Source organism: Ambystoma mexicanum, chromosome 1q, assembly GCF_040938575.1.
Source record: "Ambystoma mexicanum isolate Mex_15411 chromosome 1q, UKY_AmexF1_1, whole genome shotgun sequence".
Lineage (NCBI taxonomy): Eukaryota > Metazoa > Chordata > Amphibia > Caudata > Ambystomatidae > Ambystoma > Ambystoma mexicanum.
In genome coordinates this window covers 83,233,543-83,252,468 of record NC_090922.1, presented here as the reverse complement: position 1 = coordinate 83,252,468, position 18,926 = coordinate 83,233,543, and the positions used below count along the sequence as shown (strand labels likewise).

At 49.5% G+C, this 18,926-nt stretch overlaps 1 protein-coding gene across 1 annotated transcript in view; it reads right to left on the bottom strand.

Annotated features, from left to right (window-relative positions):
• The window catches only part of LOC138525384 (sulfotransferase 2B1-like), a 226,698-nt gene extending 209,402 nt beyond the window's left edge, over positions 1-17,296 (bottom strand). The window contains exon 1 of the mRNA XM_069635580.1: positions 17,004-17,296. Coding sequence (XP_069491681.1) covers positions 17,004-17,142 — 139 coding nt within the window. The 5' untranslated portion in view covers positions 17,143-17,296. The remainder of the gene's footprint in view (positions 1-17,003) is intronic.
• Between the last annotated feature and the right edge of the window lie 1,630 nt (positions 17,297-18,926).

The following is an 18,926-nucleotide window of genomic DNA, read 5'->3' as shown; positions in this document are numbered from 1 at the left end:
TTATGCGATTGCAGCTTACGTTTCCGCAAGGCTTTGTGTGGTCAGACTGGCAGAAGACTGGTGCAACACGTTCTGGAGAAAAAACTACAACTCAGGCTATGGGCGTTGTGCGTCCTACTTATAACATTCAGTGACGTCGGCCGTCGGAGGAGGTCCTCGAGGGGGGCGTATTGACGACATCGATGCAGGACGCAGACGCCGAAAGATTTTCCGAAGCAGCACAGCTGTGGTGATTACTGTCATAGATATGGAATACGTTGTCGGACCATCCCATCGAAAGAACGTTACCAGGTAAGAGAGTAAATTGTTATTTTTCATACATTGTACCCAATTCCTCTCATGCAAATTGCACAAGTCTTTCTTCTTTATTACTGACTCAATCCTCATGCCTCCTGAGGGCGACCTTGTACCAGTGTTATCACAGTCAATGATCTTTATGTCTCCTGTGCTCTTCCTCGTCCTAGTACTTTCAGCATTAGATTCTATGTTATAATAATAAATAGGTTGGCTTTCAAAGTAGTGACTCTGGATATTAGGGAGGGCTAGGGAATGTCGGGGAGTGACAGCATTCAATGGGTTTTACCCTACGTTATTGTCCTTATCCCTACAGGGTTATCCCTCCCCATGAGGTCCTCCCACATTAAACCACCCCTAAAATCGGTAGTGGGCGCACCTCCATAGGCTCATGGAAAAGGGCTCAACCTTCGGGTGAAGTGATGACACCTTGTGAATAGTCACAATTCCCATGCCTGAAACTCATTGATACAATTCCTTATTAGATCTGGCAGGAACAGCATGATCCTTGGTAACAGTCATGCGGTCCCCGGCATAAACTGTACATGGATCAGAATGAGACTTTTGGTGTTACTTTTTTGGGAGAATTTTTATTTTTGTTAACCTTAATTTTGTTGCCTGCTATGTTTTGCAAAAACTAAACAGCAAAATTGAGGAGCCGTGTACATGGAGCAATGACATTCTTTTGACAGCTTACTTTGACACAATCAAGGATGGCCATGTATCGCAATGGTAAAATGTAGGCCTCGGTCTCTGTATGACTCTGTTACCTGAACAATGGATGCTCAAAAAAAAGCTTGGAATCCATCAACATCCCGCTGAGATCAGTGCGGAAAAAGCTACTTGCGGATATTGCACAGATAGTGAATGCCACCAGTGGAAGGCAATGTCAAAGAGAACAAGGTGCATGAAAAAGCACAAATTAATGTTTTTAAAAGTTCATGAAAGAAATAAGATATTAAAAAAAATGTGTTAAAGTACCAATAGAGGGATGTCAGACCGTGGTGGAGAATGTTTTGTTTTCCAGAGCAAAGTGCTACATTCCCCCCCACTCACCCGAGAAAATGTGGGAACATGTTTACATAATAGTGCACCACAAAGGGAATCCCTTTGAATGATGAGAAAGGGAACAGGAACACAGGGCTAGAGAGATTGGGCCTCATTCCGAGTTGGGCGGTAAGGGTTAACGGTCACCGGTAATGAGACCACACGTCCTTTGCGGGTCCCTGTAAGGGACCAGGGCGCTAATAACGGGCCCGCTTTTTGCGGGCCCGTAATTAGCGCCTTCCCCATTCCCATTGAACCCTATGGGGGCTCAAATTGGAATGGGGAATGGTGTACTGAATGGGGAGTTACCGGGTCCTCCAAGGTCGGAATGACCCGGTAAGCCCCCATTAAGCCACAACGGACCCGGGCTTGGAGGCAGCCATGGCTGCCTCCAAACTTGGAATGAGGCCCATTGTCTTATTGGAGATATATAAGCCTCAGTGGGTCTTGGAAGGAAATCTAGTAGTCCTGGAGAATCTCCTAAGGGAGCGAAACATAATCATGTTGGGCTTAGTTTCAGGAATACAATCACCTAAAACTATAGAGTACTTGAAATGACTATTTAGGGTAGATAGGAGATATTAGAAAGAACGTTCTCACATGCCTGTAGTGTGTAGAGGATGCACAGCACCTTGACTAAAAGAACATGTAGGAACTGTGTGGGAGTGAGGGGTTGTTTGGGCCCCGCGCCATAAATTCAGTACAGCTTGGACCATGTGCTCTTCTAATGGTGGGGGACGCCTCCATCGCTCTTATGTTAATATCAGCCTTATGCTGGCATTGGCATAGATGCCTGTTGGTGGGACACATGGCATCCATTTTGTGCACCCTCGACTCCATCTTTTTAACTAGGCCTCACTGCGATAATACGAAAGGCTACTCTCCCCTCAGCAGCGCCGTGCACAGGGCCCCCACCCTTTCTCACTGTGTCTGAAAGTTTCGCAGCTCCATTCTCACGCTCGAGCCGGAGGCAATTGCAACAAAAACAAATGTAACATCTCGCTCTTCCTCTGAGATCATTGTCCCGTGTGTGAACCGGCCTGAGCCAGGCCTTGTAGCTCATCCATCTCCACAAACCTGCCCGTGCCCACTCACCCTCGCTGTTGGAAAATTACTGCCAGTGTAACCCTGTGTCTCGGCAGGGTATTCTCTTGATGTACCAGATATGTGACCCTGCTGAGAAGCCCACCCCAGCATGCCCTTAGCTAAAATCAGACCTCTGTCACAGTATATTACCTCCTGCAACTAACAAACGTCAACTTACTTTCCCCCCAGCCTCTTTGATAAGTCCACACCCACCTGCAATTGATGTTATGCTCACCCTCCCGCCAACCCAGCAGCACCACAGAGGAGCAGCACCTACATGCACCTATACAACACAAGCTTGTGTCCAACCACGATGAACTCTGTAACATTCATGCATGACATCACTTATGACGCTTTCTGCCCTTATAATCAATTGTAAGTGTATTGTTTGCCAGAGCGCTCTCGGGCAGCAGAGTTCTCTAGATGCCAATTCTTTATAAAGACTAACTCACGCAACTTGTTCTCTTAGTCTCATTCCCCGTTGGGGTGTGTCTATTTATTTGTATTGCACGTGCTAAAACGGGGATGGGGCTTTACAGAACTAAGGATGTTTCACACAAAAAATATATGTATTTAATGTGTTCCAGCTCATTCAGTATTTCACATTTAAAATGATCACAATACATAATATCAACGAACTTTAATTAGAATAAAAACACACCATCTAAAATCAAAAATGTCTCAACACCAAAATGTTATACGCTTTTAAAGAGAAGTAAACAATAATATATTTTGATACATTAATACTGTACAACATAAATGCAAATATGTCACAGTTATAGAGTTTGGATTAATAGAACCGTCCTATAATACACCTCTAATAATATATTGCATCATTATTGCAAACACACCATTTCCCTGCGCTTCCAATCCCACACCGAAGCCCCCACACCTTTTAACCCTTTACCCCATCCCCAATATATATATTTTTTCTACATTTTTTCGTTCTGATTGCATCCGTTATTTTTTTGGCCGTTAAAACCACTGGATAGCATGAAAGGATGGACGATCGAAGAACGTGTCGTGAACACATTTCCCGTCCAATCTTTCGTCCACAGGAAGTGGTTTGCATTGACGACATTCTATGTGTGTGCATTGACTGCGTGTTTTCTTTTGCTGTTGTGTAGAATTGTATATAGTGCACCGTTTGCAGGTTAGGCCTGGTGGATGGCCTCTTCCTGCATTATTAGGGATACGTGGAGGCGCAACGCATCACTCATTTTGTCAGGTTAACCCATTTGGTGGAATGGGCGGCCCCTTTCCTGTTGCATTGCTGGGTAGCGCCTTTACCTTGGACACCTCACCTACACACTGTGGGGGCGGGGGGATAAACAGTCTGCTGCTCATGTAATTGCCTTTGGAGACTCCCATTCACAGCGCATACCGGCAGCCATCGTTTTTCTATGTTATCAACCGTTCTATTTTAGAAATTCAGAGTGACTAGTTCTAGGATCGTCTCCGTTATATAAAAAGTTCAGGTTGGAAAATAACCCAATGGGGCTCGTTGTTCTCCGGGCGTAATGTGATTTCAATGGTAGTAAGTCATGCGTAAGACTTCTACACATTGAAGTTACTTTACACCTCATGCTCATTTATTTGTATGGCAGAGAGGAGGCACGGGTCTTTATTAAATTACGATTCCCCCCTCGCCCTGTTGCCTAGGGATCTAGGCCCAATGAAAGACGCACACACGGAGAGATAGGAGGAACTTCTTTATTCTTTTACAACCAAGTCGGAACTGGCGCTTGCTGCGCACGTGCCCCATAACTCCCTTGCCCAGTCAAAACTCCGCCTTTCCAACGGAGGGGGCTCATGAGCATTAACCCCTTGAGCCCCGGGTAACACTACCCCCGGTCAATATGTCCAAACATCAACTTGACACTCTGTGTCCAAACAATAACTTAGCACTCTTCAACAAGTCTCATCGGCTTCTTTATGAGTCGTCTCGGCCTCTCACCTTGAGTCCCCAGATCTGGCTCCTCTTCAGTCGCTCCACTCTGGCCCATGTCCCCGGGATCTCCTTCCGGGGGAAACCACTCATCATCCCTCTGCATCCTTGGTTCTGGTGAGAGTGCCCTCTGGGGTCCTTCTGTGTTTTCTCTCCTTACGTATTGCCTGAACTGCTGACAGTTTCTGGTGACGGCCCTATTCTGGTCTTCAGCCGTCACCATCGTACCTTTCACTGCAACAATCCTCATGGGGCTTGGAGCAAACCGCGGGTCTGTCTTTCTATTGATCGGCTGTTGCACCAGAACTTCATCTCCTACCTGGAACTCCGGTGGCACCGCTCCTCTCCGTGCATCGGTACAGAGCCTCGCGTTTTCCTTTGCCGCCGCGTCTCTCTGGAGCAGATCATGGTCGGCCGGCTCTGCCTGTGCCGTACTTCTCGGGATGCGGGTTCGCACCTCATATCGGAACATGAGCTCGGCGGGCGTCTTATTTGTGACCTCATGAGGAGTGTTCCTGTAGTCTCTTAATAGGCGGCATAGCGCTTGGTGTGTATCGACTGCGTCAAGCCGTGCCCTCTGTATAGTCTTCTTGATCGACGCCATGAAGCGCTCCACCATTCCATTTGCCTGGGGGTGGCGCGGTGTGATCTTCATGTGCTTGAACCCCAGGTGCTCTGCCAGTGTCCCAAACTCGTGTCCACAGAATGGTGGTCCGTTGTCGGACTTGACCCACTTGGGGATCCCCCACTCGCTAAAGACCTCTTCTATCGTCGCCGCCACTTGAGTGAACACGGTGGAATTGACCACCTTGGCAATCGGGAACCTTGAGTGCTCATCTATGAAGAGTAAGATGTAGTCACCCGCTTCGGTCGGCCCGTAGAAATCCATGGCTACTCGTTCCCATGGGTGATCAGGTATTTGAGTATGCTGGAGTGGGGGCGGACGTTCTGCAGGGGCTGTGCACCGACAGGCGTGGCAGTTCCTTACCCACTCGTCAACGGCTGCATCCAGGAGAGGGAACCACACGTGGCACCTGAGCTGCTTCTTCGTGTTCTCGGCTCCTCTGTGACCTTCGTGCGCTATGCTGACCACCTCGCTCCTGAGTGTGGCGGGGATGACGATCCTGCACCCTCTGAGCAGGATATTATGGTCCTTCACCGCAAGTTCACCATGTACACGGGCTAGCCGTTCGATTTCTTGTTTGTTCACCCCCGGGTGAGCTAGGATGGCTCTGTGGTGATCTTTCCATTTGCTGGCCGTCGTGAGGCTGATCGCCAGGGCTGTCGTCGGGTCGGCTGCCGATGCGGCCGCTACCCTTTCAAGGGACAGCGCCAGAGGCAGCGCCTGGGCTGCCACATACTGCACATACGCGACGTCACCCTTCCGTGCGAGCGGGGCCCCTACGGGGTGTCGGGAGAGGTAGTCTGCGGGGTTGAGGTCTCCCCCCGGGCGGTGTACAATGTCATAATCATATTCCTGGAGGCGGATGCCCCACCTCTCAATCCTCGGTGGCATCTTGGTGTGCGGGTTCCCGAACAGTGATAGAAGTGCCTGGTGGTCGGTGATCAGCGTGAACCTTTTGCCGATTATGAAGTTGTGGAAGTGCTCACACGCCCAGACCGCTGCCAAGCTCTCCTTCTCGGCCTGGGAGTAGGCTAGTTCAGGCGTCGACAGCGCTCGGCTTGCGTATGCAACCACGTGTCTGGGGTTAACATCCGCGCCACTGGTTTGGGCCAGGATGGCACCGAGGCCTACAGGGCTGGCATCCACTACCACCTCGGTGTGCCACAGTGGGTTGAAATATGCGAGACGGTGAGCCTCCGCAAGGGCTTGCTTGATGTCCGCAAAGGCCTGTTGGCAGGCCAGTGTCCATTCGAATGACGACTCCTTCTGCAGCAGTTTCCTCAGCGGGTCTGTGATGGAGGCGTAGTGGGGGATGTACCTCGCACAGTATCCTGCCATGCCGAGGAACGAGCGGACGTCCGCCACCTGCCGGGGCTCGCCGAGGTTGGTGATCGTCTCGACCTTCTCGGGGTCAGGCATCATGCCATCCTTGGAGAAGATGTGTCCAAAGAACTTGAGTTTCGTTTTACTGAACCGGCACTTCGAGATGTTAAGCGTGAGGCCGGCTCTCTGAAGGGCTTCGCAAGTGTCGTGTAGTGCCCTGTCATGGGCTTCCTTGGACGATCCAAAGACGAGAATGTCGTCGCTGTAGTTGAGAGCCCCTTTTATAGGTCGGATGATTTGGCGTATTGCTTCCTGGAAAATCTCAGCGGCCGATGAGATTCCAAAGTTCAGTCTCCGGTATCTGAAGAGCCCATCGTGTGTCGCAAATGTGGTTATGGGCCGGGAATCAGGGTGGAGCTCCAACTGATGGTATCCCTGATTTAGGTCCAGTTTGGAGAACATTTGGGCACTGTTCAGCAGCACAATCATGTCCTCGATACATGGTCCCGGGTGTCTCTCCCGTTGAATCGCCGTGTTGGCCACCCTCATGTCCACACACAACCGGATCTTTCCCCCTTCCTTGGGTACCACCACTAGAGGGGACACCCACGGCGTTGGCCCCGTCGCCGGTTCGATGATGCCGTCGCGGAGCAGTTGCTGGAGTGCCTCCGAAACTGTCTCCCGAAGATGGAAACCAACCCTTCTGGGATGTTGCGGCACTGGTCGGACGTCGGGGTCGATGTGGAGCCTGATGGGGGGTCCCCGGAGCTTTCCTAGCCCCTCGCATAGCTTGGGGAAGGCACCCACGATGTCTTCTTGTGAGACGAGCGATTGAGTCTGATGAGAAGCTATCGATCCCACAGCGTTCCCCGGGCTGGGGTTGGCCGCTGCGGCAGTGATTACGTCTCCCACATTCACGTGGATCTCGATCAGCCCCAGATGCGACGCCGTGTGGTAGCTGAGGAGGCATCGACTCCTGGCGAGAGACCTTATCATGTGAATGGTCGCATCCACTTGCCGCCCATTCAGGAGAAGGCATTGGGTGAATTGGCCCACCGTCTGTAACGGGGTGGCAGCTCCCCACTGGAAAATTCTGGAACGGGGCGGATTAAGCTGTGGTGGGCACGGTATACGGTCATAGTCTTGTTCACCCATGATGTTCACAGTGGCCCCGGAGTCAATCATAAATTGAAATTGGCAGTTCCCCATCTTGAGCGGGATTTGCGGGGCCTCCCTGGCCTCTTTGTTGTCGAGTATAAGGTTCACAAACTCGTCGTGGTCGTATTGATCCTGCGGTGCGTAGTAGGCCATCGCCTGGTCCTCTTGGTAGAGGGTCTCAGGCCTGTAGTCTGCAGGAGGGTTGTCGTATTCGTCCGTGAAGTGTCTAGGCTGTTCAGCCTGGTCATACGGTGGGGGATATCCTGCCGCTTGGTATTCATCCATCGCTCGAACGTAGCACCTCTGCCCAAGGCCCTGTTGGTATGGTCTTGGCTGACTGTACTGCAGGGGCTGCGGCCGGAAGAGCATCCTGGGGGCCGCCTGGGGTCGCATCGGGGGAAAAGGTACGCCCTCCCTGCAGACGGAGTGAAAGTGTCCCTCTCTCCCGCAGTTGGTACAACGCTGGGACAGGGCTGGGCAGGACCCAGAATGGGGGAAGGACATCCCGCAGCGGTAGCACTGTCTTTGTAGACGCGGGGTGGACGTCGAAGAGGTTGTCGGGGGTCTGTATGGCTGCGGGCCCCTGTCGCCTTGACGGGGGGGCAGTATGGCGGCCACAAGTTCCCCCGTGTCAGCTTTAGGGTTGTTGGAGTGTCCCATGGCTGAGGCCTGTGCATCCACTCTCTCATGGATGCGGGCAAGTTCGCTGACCTCGGGCATGGTGAGCGGTTTTTTGAGTAGCTGTTTTTTGAGTGCGGGGGAGAGGCACCCTTCGATCACCCTCAGCCGAATGGCTTCCTCTAGTGAGAACGCATCAAATTGGCAGTTCGCCCCTTTCACTCGTAGACGTGTGATGAATTCGTCGACAGTCTCTTGCGGGAGTTGGGTGCACTGGTTGAACAAATATCTTTCATAGTCCCGGTTGACCTCAATGATCAGCAGTTTGTCCAAAGCACCAATCAACTTGGGAAACGTATCTTGGTCTGTGGCCGGAATGGCCTTGACAACCGTTTTGATTTCCCCCCTACCAGGTTGAGGAAAATGTCTCTCATGTTGGGGGAGTCCCCGTCGCCGGATCCTCTCACGAAATGACGAAAATCATCCATCCAGTCGGTCCACCTGGGGCCTTTGGTGGCTTGAGGAGTCATGGTGAACGGCGGGGGCAGACGTAGTTGTATCGACTTCGCCACCCGCGGCAGTTGAGGAGAGCCCTGGCTGGACCCAGGGTTGGAGGTGCTCATGGCGCCTGGGAGACGAGGCCCGCACGTGCGTAGGTGACGCGTGGGGCGAGGTAGTCGGGCCTAGGACGAGCCTACGTGCACCCGGCGCCCGGCAGAGGGGTCCGCCGCTTTCGCCGATTCAGGCCTCTTCTACGGCCAGGCGTCGACGGGCAGGGTACAGGATGGAGGCGCGGGCGGGATCGCTTCCGCGGAGCTTCGGAGGAGGAGGTCCGGCGAGGCGGATCCGGCGGAGTGCCGTGTTGCGCGGAGGTGGAGCAGGAGGAGGAGGTTCGCTGGGTTGCCCACCACGAGCGGACTGCTGCAGGAGGAGGACTCCAGTGTGTGGGAGAAATCCTCGTCGCCAAATGTTGCCTAGGGATCTAGGCTCAATGAAAGACGCACACACGGAGAGATAGGAGGAACTTCTTTATTCTTTTACAACCAAGTCGGAACTGGCGCTTGCTGCGCACGTGCCCCATAACTCCCTTGCCCAGTCAAAACTCCGCCTTTCCAACGGAGGGGGCTCATGAGCATTAACCCCTTGAGCCCCGGGTAACACGCCCTTCCTTTCTGGCATACAAATACTCCAGCATTTGCGTCAGCATGGCTGTTCATGTTGGGGCAAATGCTATAGATTACTATGGAATCTGCCTGCTTTATACACTAGCAAACAGTGAGAGGATTCCATAGGCCTCCGTTGTAAACGCTGCCTGCCATGCATAGATGGCAGGCAGCGTTTACTCTATTTACATGACGTATTACTAAAGTACGCCACTGTTTTCCGCTCCCCTTTTGCAGTCCACAGTGTGTAAAAATTACACAGAGGGTCTGCGCACCCCAAAGTGTAAACGTAACAGGTCATCTCTGTTTAAATTACTTGGAACTCGAACATGAGCTACCATGAAGTGTGGGGTAGTTTTGATTAATAAAATGTTGAATATTGGAGGGGAAAAAAACAATTCTTTAGGATATGATTAAAACAAATTTTGCAAAAAATAACCCACCCACAAATAATCAAGTTGTTCCTTAGCAGTTGAAGTGGCAAGACCAAATGGGCTGAGCTTTGGCACTCTCATTCCTGCCCGCTCTGCCACCCATTGCACGGGTAGCCTCTTGCCCATGCACATCATTCACTTTTCCTCACTCTTGCCCCTTCTCCACCATCCTTCTGTCTTGTTGCCCTGCAAAGCCTTCCCTACACCAATCTTTATTCCTCACCCACTCTCCGCAGTTCCCTGCTCAGCATCTGTGGGACACTCATCAGCTTTCTCTGTTCTCTTCGTGGCGCCCCTCTCCTTGCCCAACTCTGTTGCAGCCCTACTTCCCTTCCCCCTTACTCCCTACTTACACAGCCCTTCCTATTCCACTCCCTCCCCCCTCAGGCTCGCTCCATCCCACCCATCTATGAAACTACCATCCCTTCCGCCCAGTGATCCCGTTATCACATCCTCCTCCTCACCCACACCCCATTCACATCACCTCAAATCACGATGGAACCGTGCCCCTCCTTCCCTCCTCACCCTCAGTCTAGCCAAACCCCTGGTCCATCTCCATCTGGGGACCCCTTCCTCCAACCCGCTTTATCATTCTCTCCCAGAAGCATCTGCCACTTTTGACCAGTCCTTCTGTTGGAGGCCCCCCCCCTCCCTGACCCCAACCACCCCATAGTCCATCCACAGCCCTTCAATTGTGCTGTTGAATGCACAGTGTGTTCTGGGAAGGCCCTCCCAACCAGTATGGGGGTGGTGTGAGTTTAAAGTACAGCAGCCATCACCCCCACTCTACTGATACGTCTTGAAGGGGCGTGGTTTCAGGAAGGCTATATGGGGTGGGCCACCCATTCCATGTGTACTCAGTTGTTGGATTTAGAGAGTGCAGTCGGTCCGAAGGTATGAATTGGGACCGGCGCTGTCATGAGTGAGCTTCCTGTCCAGTCATCAATGCCAGTACTACTCCATGGAGATGTACTTTGCAGCCCTGTTATCAGAGAAAGGTTTCCAAGCAAAAATCATGTAATGGCCAATAGGTCAGGGGGGCAAGTTCATCCTCTGTGACCCTGTCATGTGCAACATCCCAATGCCTCAGGGATATTCCTGGTGTTGGGTTTGTTATCAGGGATGGGCCACATGCATTGTAAAACCAAGCCTCCGTGGCCACTCCCAGTAGTTGATTGGTTCATTTATGAAAGACAAGGTACATTGAATACTTTTTTAAAATGTACAAAGCTGCCTGCTTGTTTGAGAAGCAAAATGCTGTGAATTCCTACGGAACCCACCTGCTTTATACATCAGCAAAAAGCAGGTGAATTCCATAGGCATTACTTCATTTGCAACATTGCATTTTTTCTCCACACTATGTAAAACATGTATGTTGCCTGTCTGTTCCAAATAATGAAGAAGCATTGGCAATGCCAACAGTTTGGGCTTTTGTGTAGGCTTGGGTAAGGCACTTGGCAGGTACAGCCATAGTTGTATTAACTGCCCATTGATGGTAGCAGGTGCAAATGGGGCGAGTACCTGGGCATCTGATAGCAGTGCCTGGATAATGTCGAATACTTAGCCAATGCTTGGTTTTAACAGGACTTCGATGAAGGACACGCATAGTGCTTATGAATCGAGTGGCTGAATGCAGAGCTGGTTAAGACATGTTTTTGTTACAGCAGTTTCGGGCTTACAGCTCCAGTCAAGTCACAACTCTCGGAAGACTGCTTTAAAAAACTGTCAGACACTGCCGGGGCACAGTTTGATGGTAAGGCTTGATTAAATAGAGCTTAAAGAGATCCCACGAGCAGTTGTTTTGGTAGTGGAGGGAAAGACCTGGGTGGGAATGGCCATATAGGGATTAGAATGGCCGTGGGCATTCAATGAGTGGGCCAATATATAACCAAACAACACCTACAGGCGGTGTATCCCTCCGCATATCCCATTCCTTCCTCTCTGTCCTCTAATGCAATAGTTTTGGCTTATAGGTGTCGCAAGCGACATTTAATAGCCCAAACTAAAGAGCTCGCAAGTGTTGCTGATAATATCACCAACTCACAGCAGGCTTTACTGTCATCTCAAGTTGTCCTGGTGTCACATGTAAGTGGGACATCCGGTCCGCCCCACCCCTTTCTTGCCTTCTGTGACTTGCAGCTTTGCATGTATAACTGAAAACCAAAACTGCAAGCCCCACGATGCAGATAAACACGCAGCAGAGGATGCGCCGCACACGTGCAGCATGGAAGATAGTCAGATCGCTGCTTTAGATCTCTAGGAAGAACAGAGCAATTGTTACATATAGCGCCTTGCAAATAAAACAAAATAACTACAACTGCTACACACACACCATCATTTACATTTTTACTCTGCACCTTGTCCAAATAGTACAAACAGCTCAACATGTCCAATGTCACGTGATGGGTGGAGTGCAGATTGTGTGTTGTCTTTGCATTCTTGGCTAGATTTCTGGACTTATAGTGGGCAAAGCCTGCTGTACGGGCCGAACCATGCAGATCAATAAAGAAGGCATGGGCGTGGCGTGGAGACATGGGGCGGGTAGCGGTGGGAAAGTTACTGCAAGTCTGAGAATGCAAACTGCTGCTGCCTGAAGAGTCAGTGATGGGCGGCAGTGGCAGAAATGCCATGGGGCCACTCGGCAATACTTAAAGCTTTACTGCTCTCGAAATCTCGAACCTCTCAACCTATTAAGACCCCAAGGCATGTGGAATACATTGGACTTTGGGGGGGGGGGTCCCATTGAAGTCTATTGGGGAGTATTGGTATTGCTGTGAGTTTGACCTGAGACCACAGTGGGTGACTGATACCTGCAAAATGGCGGTGAGTTGAGAGGTAAGAACTGTCCAATGGCAGCTTTAGATACACCACCAGTCCCGGCCTCCAGGCCTGTTGCACCCTGGACCTGTAAGCCTGCTACTTAAAGATCAGAATTTATATTTAGAAATGAAACTTCAGCATTGTGCAAGGCAGCGAAATGTCATGAGATTTTTTAAAAAAACAAGAACAGCAGAAAATCTCATATCTTCTCACAAAAGAGTAGCTCTGTTTCTGCTTGCATTTCTGAAATTAGTGTAAATGAAGGAATTCAGTTTTAAGACAGAGGTGGCTATCAGTTTGTCAACATTACTGGCCTCTAAAACGCTCTTACTCAGAAGTTACTGTTCATGTAGAACACTAGGGCGCAGTATAAATATTGGATAGCATAATGTGTAGACCCCTATGTTCCGCTCCAGAAGCCAAATTATACCACTACCCCACACTGCTAGTGGAGGATATCATCATAATTACCCCCTTAAAGTGTCTGGGCAAAATGTGCCCCTGGCAGTAGTTTATAACCCAGTCGACAGCATCTGCCCTTCTTGGTTTTCCAGTGAGCAAAGGGGATTGCGTCTAGTGGATGGCAGCTTGGGGAGAGAAAGCCTTTCCCGTGGTCTCAGTGGCAAAATGTGCATATTAGAAACAGGCTCAGCGTTTGTATTCTCTCTGCATATCACCAATATGTGCCATAATTACTTTGACTGACCTCAGAAGAATGAAACGCCATATCCTTCCTTCCAGAATTTGAATCTGCGATTTAGAGATATCACACACCTCTGCAGCAGGCCCTCAACCCACTGAGCTACTTTGCAACTATAGTCTTGCATGTGAAGGTGTTTGCTGTTGTATGCATCGAAACACACCCCACAAACCAATCACTAAATTATATGTGAACGTATATGTTTTACAGAAAATTTGCCAAATTCTCACATGGTTCCTGGTAGTAAATCGTGTAGGTTGCTGATTTTAATACATACACAGCTCTTGCCCTGCATTCCATTCCAGTGTGTACAGACTGACACATACATCTTTACTCCAGGTTCTTTTCAGGATAGCTGTGTAATCGTTTTGCATATGCACATTCCCCTTTGTGGCATTTGCTCTTTTAGAGTGGATCAGATATGTTTATTATCTGGTTGCTTTACCATGTGCTTTGGTGCTTTGCATGTGAGCTTTATTGAACTCATAGTATTAGGTGTAGCTTTTGAAAGCGAACTATGCACGAAAAGCATTGAAGGGTGATGTAAAACTAATGGTTTGATGGGAAGAGGCATTGGGGACTTGGAAGAATTGTAGCGGGTGGTAATTCCATTGGCAATAACTCCTCCAGTTTTTGGTTGCAAAGTGGAGCAAGTAAACCCAGCCAAGTGCTTCCTCTACTTGACCTCCAAACTAGTGGTATGGCAGTGTGGTAAAAGTGGCAGTAGTTCCATTACCACCACTTTGTTACTATACCACCATATTTGTAATAACCCCATATTCTGCTGTCTCAATTACAAACTATAGAACCAGGAATCCTTGCCTGAAATCCCAGCTTCTCCACTTGACCAAAGTCCCGTAGCTCACAACATGGTAATTGCCTGGAAGTGATTATTTTAGGTATACACTACACAGCGACTCCCTCGCACACGCAGCATATTCATATGTGTAATAATGTTGACCTTTTATATGGTGCATTCCACGGGCTGAAGTGTCTCTCGTGTCACTCATAGGCAACATCAGTTATGGGCCTGGATCTCTCCAGATAGATTCACTGAAAGAAAGGTAGTGATGTGGGGGTGGGAAGGTTGGGGGGTGATTTGAGCTGGCAGGCAAATTAGATGTTTGTGTAGGATAGGTGAAAGGGTGTGATTAAGACTAAGATACAGCCACTACAACAAGAGATCCCCAAGACCCAGCAGTCACAGTAACATACAGCTCATAGGTACATCATTTATTTATTTATTTGTAACGCACTGGCAGCCCGCATGCATCTTAGCGCGAATAATAATAAAGGGCCAGTTACCAACTCACTGCGCCCTCCTTTTCAGATGAGTGTACGCATGTGCGGCGCCAGGCATGAGCTTGGGAGGGCTGAAGCCCTCCCACTTTGCGGCAATAGGCATCACTCGGAAGTGCCGCTCAGCCCCATTATTAGCGTGACCGCATGGCAGCAGCAAACAGAGTGGCAGGGGACAGAGGCCTGCTGAGGCAATATCAATAGACCCCCCATGGACATATATATATATATATATACATATATATATATATATATGCAACTGGGGTGGAGGGCAAGAGTTGGCCTAGTTATTGCATTGATATTCCTGTATTTTGTCACTTCCTGTGGCAAGGCATGAATACATTGTTTGTTTGTTTATTTTGTTTATATAGATGTCTTGCGATTGTATGTAAACTCTTTATACATGCCATTAAACTCAAAATAAGTGTAAAGAATGCAAGAGGGAATATGGGAACGGAAAAGAGAGTGAGTAAGAGAACAGGCAAGACATCTGAAGGAGGGAGAGACAGAAGGGTGACAGCAGGCTTGGACTGGGGCATAATATTGTCTCGAGCACCAATGAAAAAGTGGCCCACCGTTGCAAATGGCAATGTATTCCTTTTGTGACAAACTGTTTGAGTAGTACCCAAGGGGGAGGTTTTTGATAAAATGTGATGCAAATTGTGCATTTTAAAGATTATTTATTCAGTAACGCTGTTGAACTATTAGCTGCGTGGTTATGTAACTTATCAAACTGTCCCACATGGGCCAAAAAGTAGCCCACTTTCACCAAAGAAAGTGCCTACACTAGGATTTTGTGTTTTTGGTTTGGACATTGTCCTATTGCCCTATAGGCTAGTCCAATCCTGGTGACAGGACAGGGGAGGGACAAGGACAGAGGAGGGAGTGTGAAGAATTTAGAGATAGTGGAGGGAGGCCAGCGTTGATGGAGACTGGAAGGCAGTGTAAATTTAGAATCCAAAACAAAAAACACATGTGTTCTAAGCCAGCCTGTTCCAGGCTGTATAAATGCCATCTTCAGTGATCAGGCTTTGGGTCTTTTACTTTGGAAACATATGCCCCTCACCTCCACCTGCAATGAGAGACGTCCTCTTCAAGCCCCCTGCCGCAGAAGTATACTATTCCATTCTCCTGGCGTCCTCATTGGTATGCAATTTCACCCTCCTAGCAAAGCAAATGTCATCTTGACCTCAATAGAATACCCCTCAAAGACATCCAGGCTTGTCCTCCAGAGACGTAGCCAGGATTGTCTAACAAGTGGGGCCTTAAGCTAATGTAGTTGGCCCCCGCCGCAGTCACATCAACATCTCTAAAAGCCCACATAGAGAGGGCATTTACAGATTTTGGGTGGGTCTTGCCCACTCAGGCCATACCCTGTCTATGCCTCTGTTGTCCTCCCCTTCAAGGCTAAACAGATTCAGTGGTATGCCTTAGAGAGGATGAAGGTGGCAACTTGGCATGCCGCCACCCAATGCCAACCACTTTGTAAGGTATCAGCTGTCCCCATGACCAGGATGTGATGGGTGGAGGTCGGAGGGGGCACCTGTAAAAATGTGTCTTCAAAGAGGCGTTTGGCATTTAAAAAAGTGTGAAGACCACTGCCCTATGATGAAGCTAAAGGTTGAACTGATGGGCTCAACATTTAGATGGCCCGCGCCTCCCATGATTAGCATCTTTGTTAAACTAAATAGCTCCAGAATTGGGGTGAAAGATGCACCTAATGGGCTAAAGGAAGTTGAAAGAACTATTCAGTCTCCTGGCCTGAAAGGAAGGGGCGGGGACAAAGTGCAATGGGTTTAATGGTCCGCACTCACTACTAGCTTTCACAACTGTCGTCCAGCCTCGCCCCCCAAATTCTGAAGCTGGTTCCGCCCCAGAGTATATGCCACTTAGCCATGCCCTGGGCGCCGTGTACACCCTTGCCTGTGCCACATGCACATGGTTTTGGTTTGAAATGATTTCAGACAACATGCTCACTTCAGGGAAACATTGACGCTCCGGAGTCCAAATGTACACTTGTGCCTTTAATAAGAGTGAGCGCTATTTGAGTAACCAGCAATTCACAAATTAACAGGGTTTACCCATACCACCAGCACTAAAAGGACTTCCTCATTTACAGAAATGCTTTTTCTGAACTTTCACCCGATAAATGTCTTTCTTTTTTGCGTAACACTTTTTTGGACAACGTTCTTTATAATCCAGGGCCTAGAATCCCATACGTGAATACAATGCGTCTGATTCACAGTGCGTTTGTCTGTGGGATTGCGCCATTATAAAATGCTTCTGTGGATTCGGCCCATAGGCCTAAAGACAGGAGAGCAGCGAATCTTAGAGAAGCGGCGCATCCCTGGAGCAAGGGGAGCTGGGCTTCCTTCTCAGGACCCGCCATCAGGCGCAGTTTGCGTGACGCAAGGCAGCGCAACACTCAACTCTATTTCCGCACTGGAAATGAAGTGTCGGGATCGTATCAGGGTTCGTGGACACTTACCTGACTTGGGATAAGTGGCGATGACAATGTCGTTGTTCTGGAAGCCGAAGTACTGGGCGGAATGCAGCGACTCCTGTGTGTGGAGATGGCCCGGGAAGTTGATGCCGCAGAAGATTTCTGTGACCTCTAAGCGCGCCATGCTCTCCTCTTTGCTCCAGGGGTGTTGCTAGATTTGTAAAAGATGCTGGGCTATGCTAATGTTGGCACTGTCGGGGCTAGCTCGCCTACTGGTTGTAGCCACAGAGCATCTATCAAGGCTACACCCAAAATGCCCACGGCTATAGGCCACCCTAACCCCCTCCCCCACCTTGCAACGCCTCTGCTTTGCACAAAGGAAGGCAGAAGATGTCGCCACAGCAATCGAGAGCTGCCGCGCAGGCCGCAAAGGAAATCACCAGCCCAGTGTCTTTACCTTCCGCGACGGCTGTGCTTTGTTTGTTTTTTGTTTTTTTTGTTTTAGATGTTTGCCTTTTTAACCTCGAATAACCTTTTAAACGTAAGCTATACACATGCAAACTTCCCCTGCAAAAGGTAACTCCTGCTTTCTAGAGCATTCCGTGCTGTGTCGATCCTAACTGCACCTTCCACATATTTTTGCTAGGTTGGCTCGTCTTAAATTGCGACAATGAGTGTGTGTAAACAATACACAAATAAAAAAAGTGTGTTTTTCTGCATATGTTTTTTCAAAGACGTCTTTTTTAAACTGTGCACTTTGTTCATGCACTTTTTGATATCCATATTGATATTCTATTTCTATCGCGCACGTATACAAGTGTTTCAGAGCGCGACAGGGGAGGGGAACAGGGGAGAACAAAACGATCTTACTAGGCATAGTGACATTGAGAATGCGCAAGTGCATGGGAGAGGGGAAGGGAAAAGTGCATGGAAGGGGGAGAATTGGAAAGTGCAGAGCAAAAGGAGAAACAGATAAATAATAATAAATAAATAACAAAGGCAACAAACAGCGGTAGTGCAGCCAGCAAGTGGCAACTGCTTTGTTTAAGGCAGCCGACAGGGTAGGTCTGATAAGTGGAGGAAGAAAAGGGGGGGGGACTGTGTGGGTTCAGATACAGACCTCAGTGCAAGGGGTGGCCCAGAGGACGTGCAGGGGGGTGGCAGGGTGAGCAGGTACCTGGGTCCGGAGGACAGAGGGTGGCCCTGTTCTCAGTGCCAAGAAAGAACAGATCAGCAGGGGAGAGGGGGAGCGAAGACAGAAGCAAAGAGGAAGGTCTTGAGGTGCTTCCGGAACCAGAGATGCTTCTCCTCAAGTTTTAGAGTGGCAGAGAGACTGTTCCAGAGGGAGGCCCCAGCCGAAGACAGAGATCTACCCCAGCTCGTTTCTTTGAAAAACGACTGACCCTGAGGGAGTTGGAGGTAGAGGAGCGAAGAGCTCGAGAGGGGACGTATTTGCAGAGGGATAGCTGAAGGTATTTTGGACCCAGGACCCTGAAAGCCTTGTCGACAATGCAGAGGGTTTTGAATTTAATCCTTGCATCCACTGGGAGCCAATGGAGAGATTTCAGAGCTGGAGAGATACAATCCCAGGGCTTGAGGCAAAGGACAAGTCTCGCAGTCCTGTTCTGGATGAGTTGAAGAGGGCGGAGAGTAGAAGCAGGCAGATTTAGAAATAAGCTGTTACAATAGTCCAACCTAGAGAGAACCAGAGCTCTATAGAAAGTGAGCTTCTGAGGGAAGGAGAGGAAATGGTGGGTGGAATGTCTCCGTCTTTGCTTCTTTGAATCTAAATCGTGCAGTCCTGTCAGGATAATCTGCAGATCAGGGGCTAAGCTAATGTCGGGACTGGCGGGATTCGGAGCTAGATATAGCCTTTTGGTTATAGTCCGTGAGCTTCTATCCAGGTCTAAAGACCCACGTCTATAGCCCCCTCAGCTTCCCCCTAGCAACGCCTCTGCCTGCAGACTT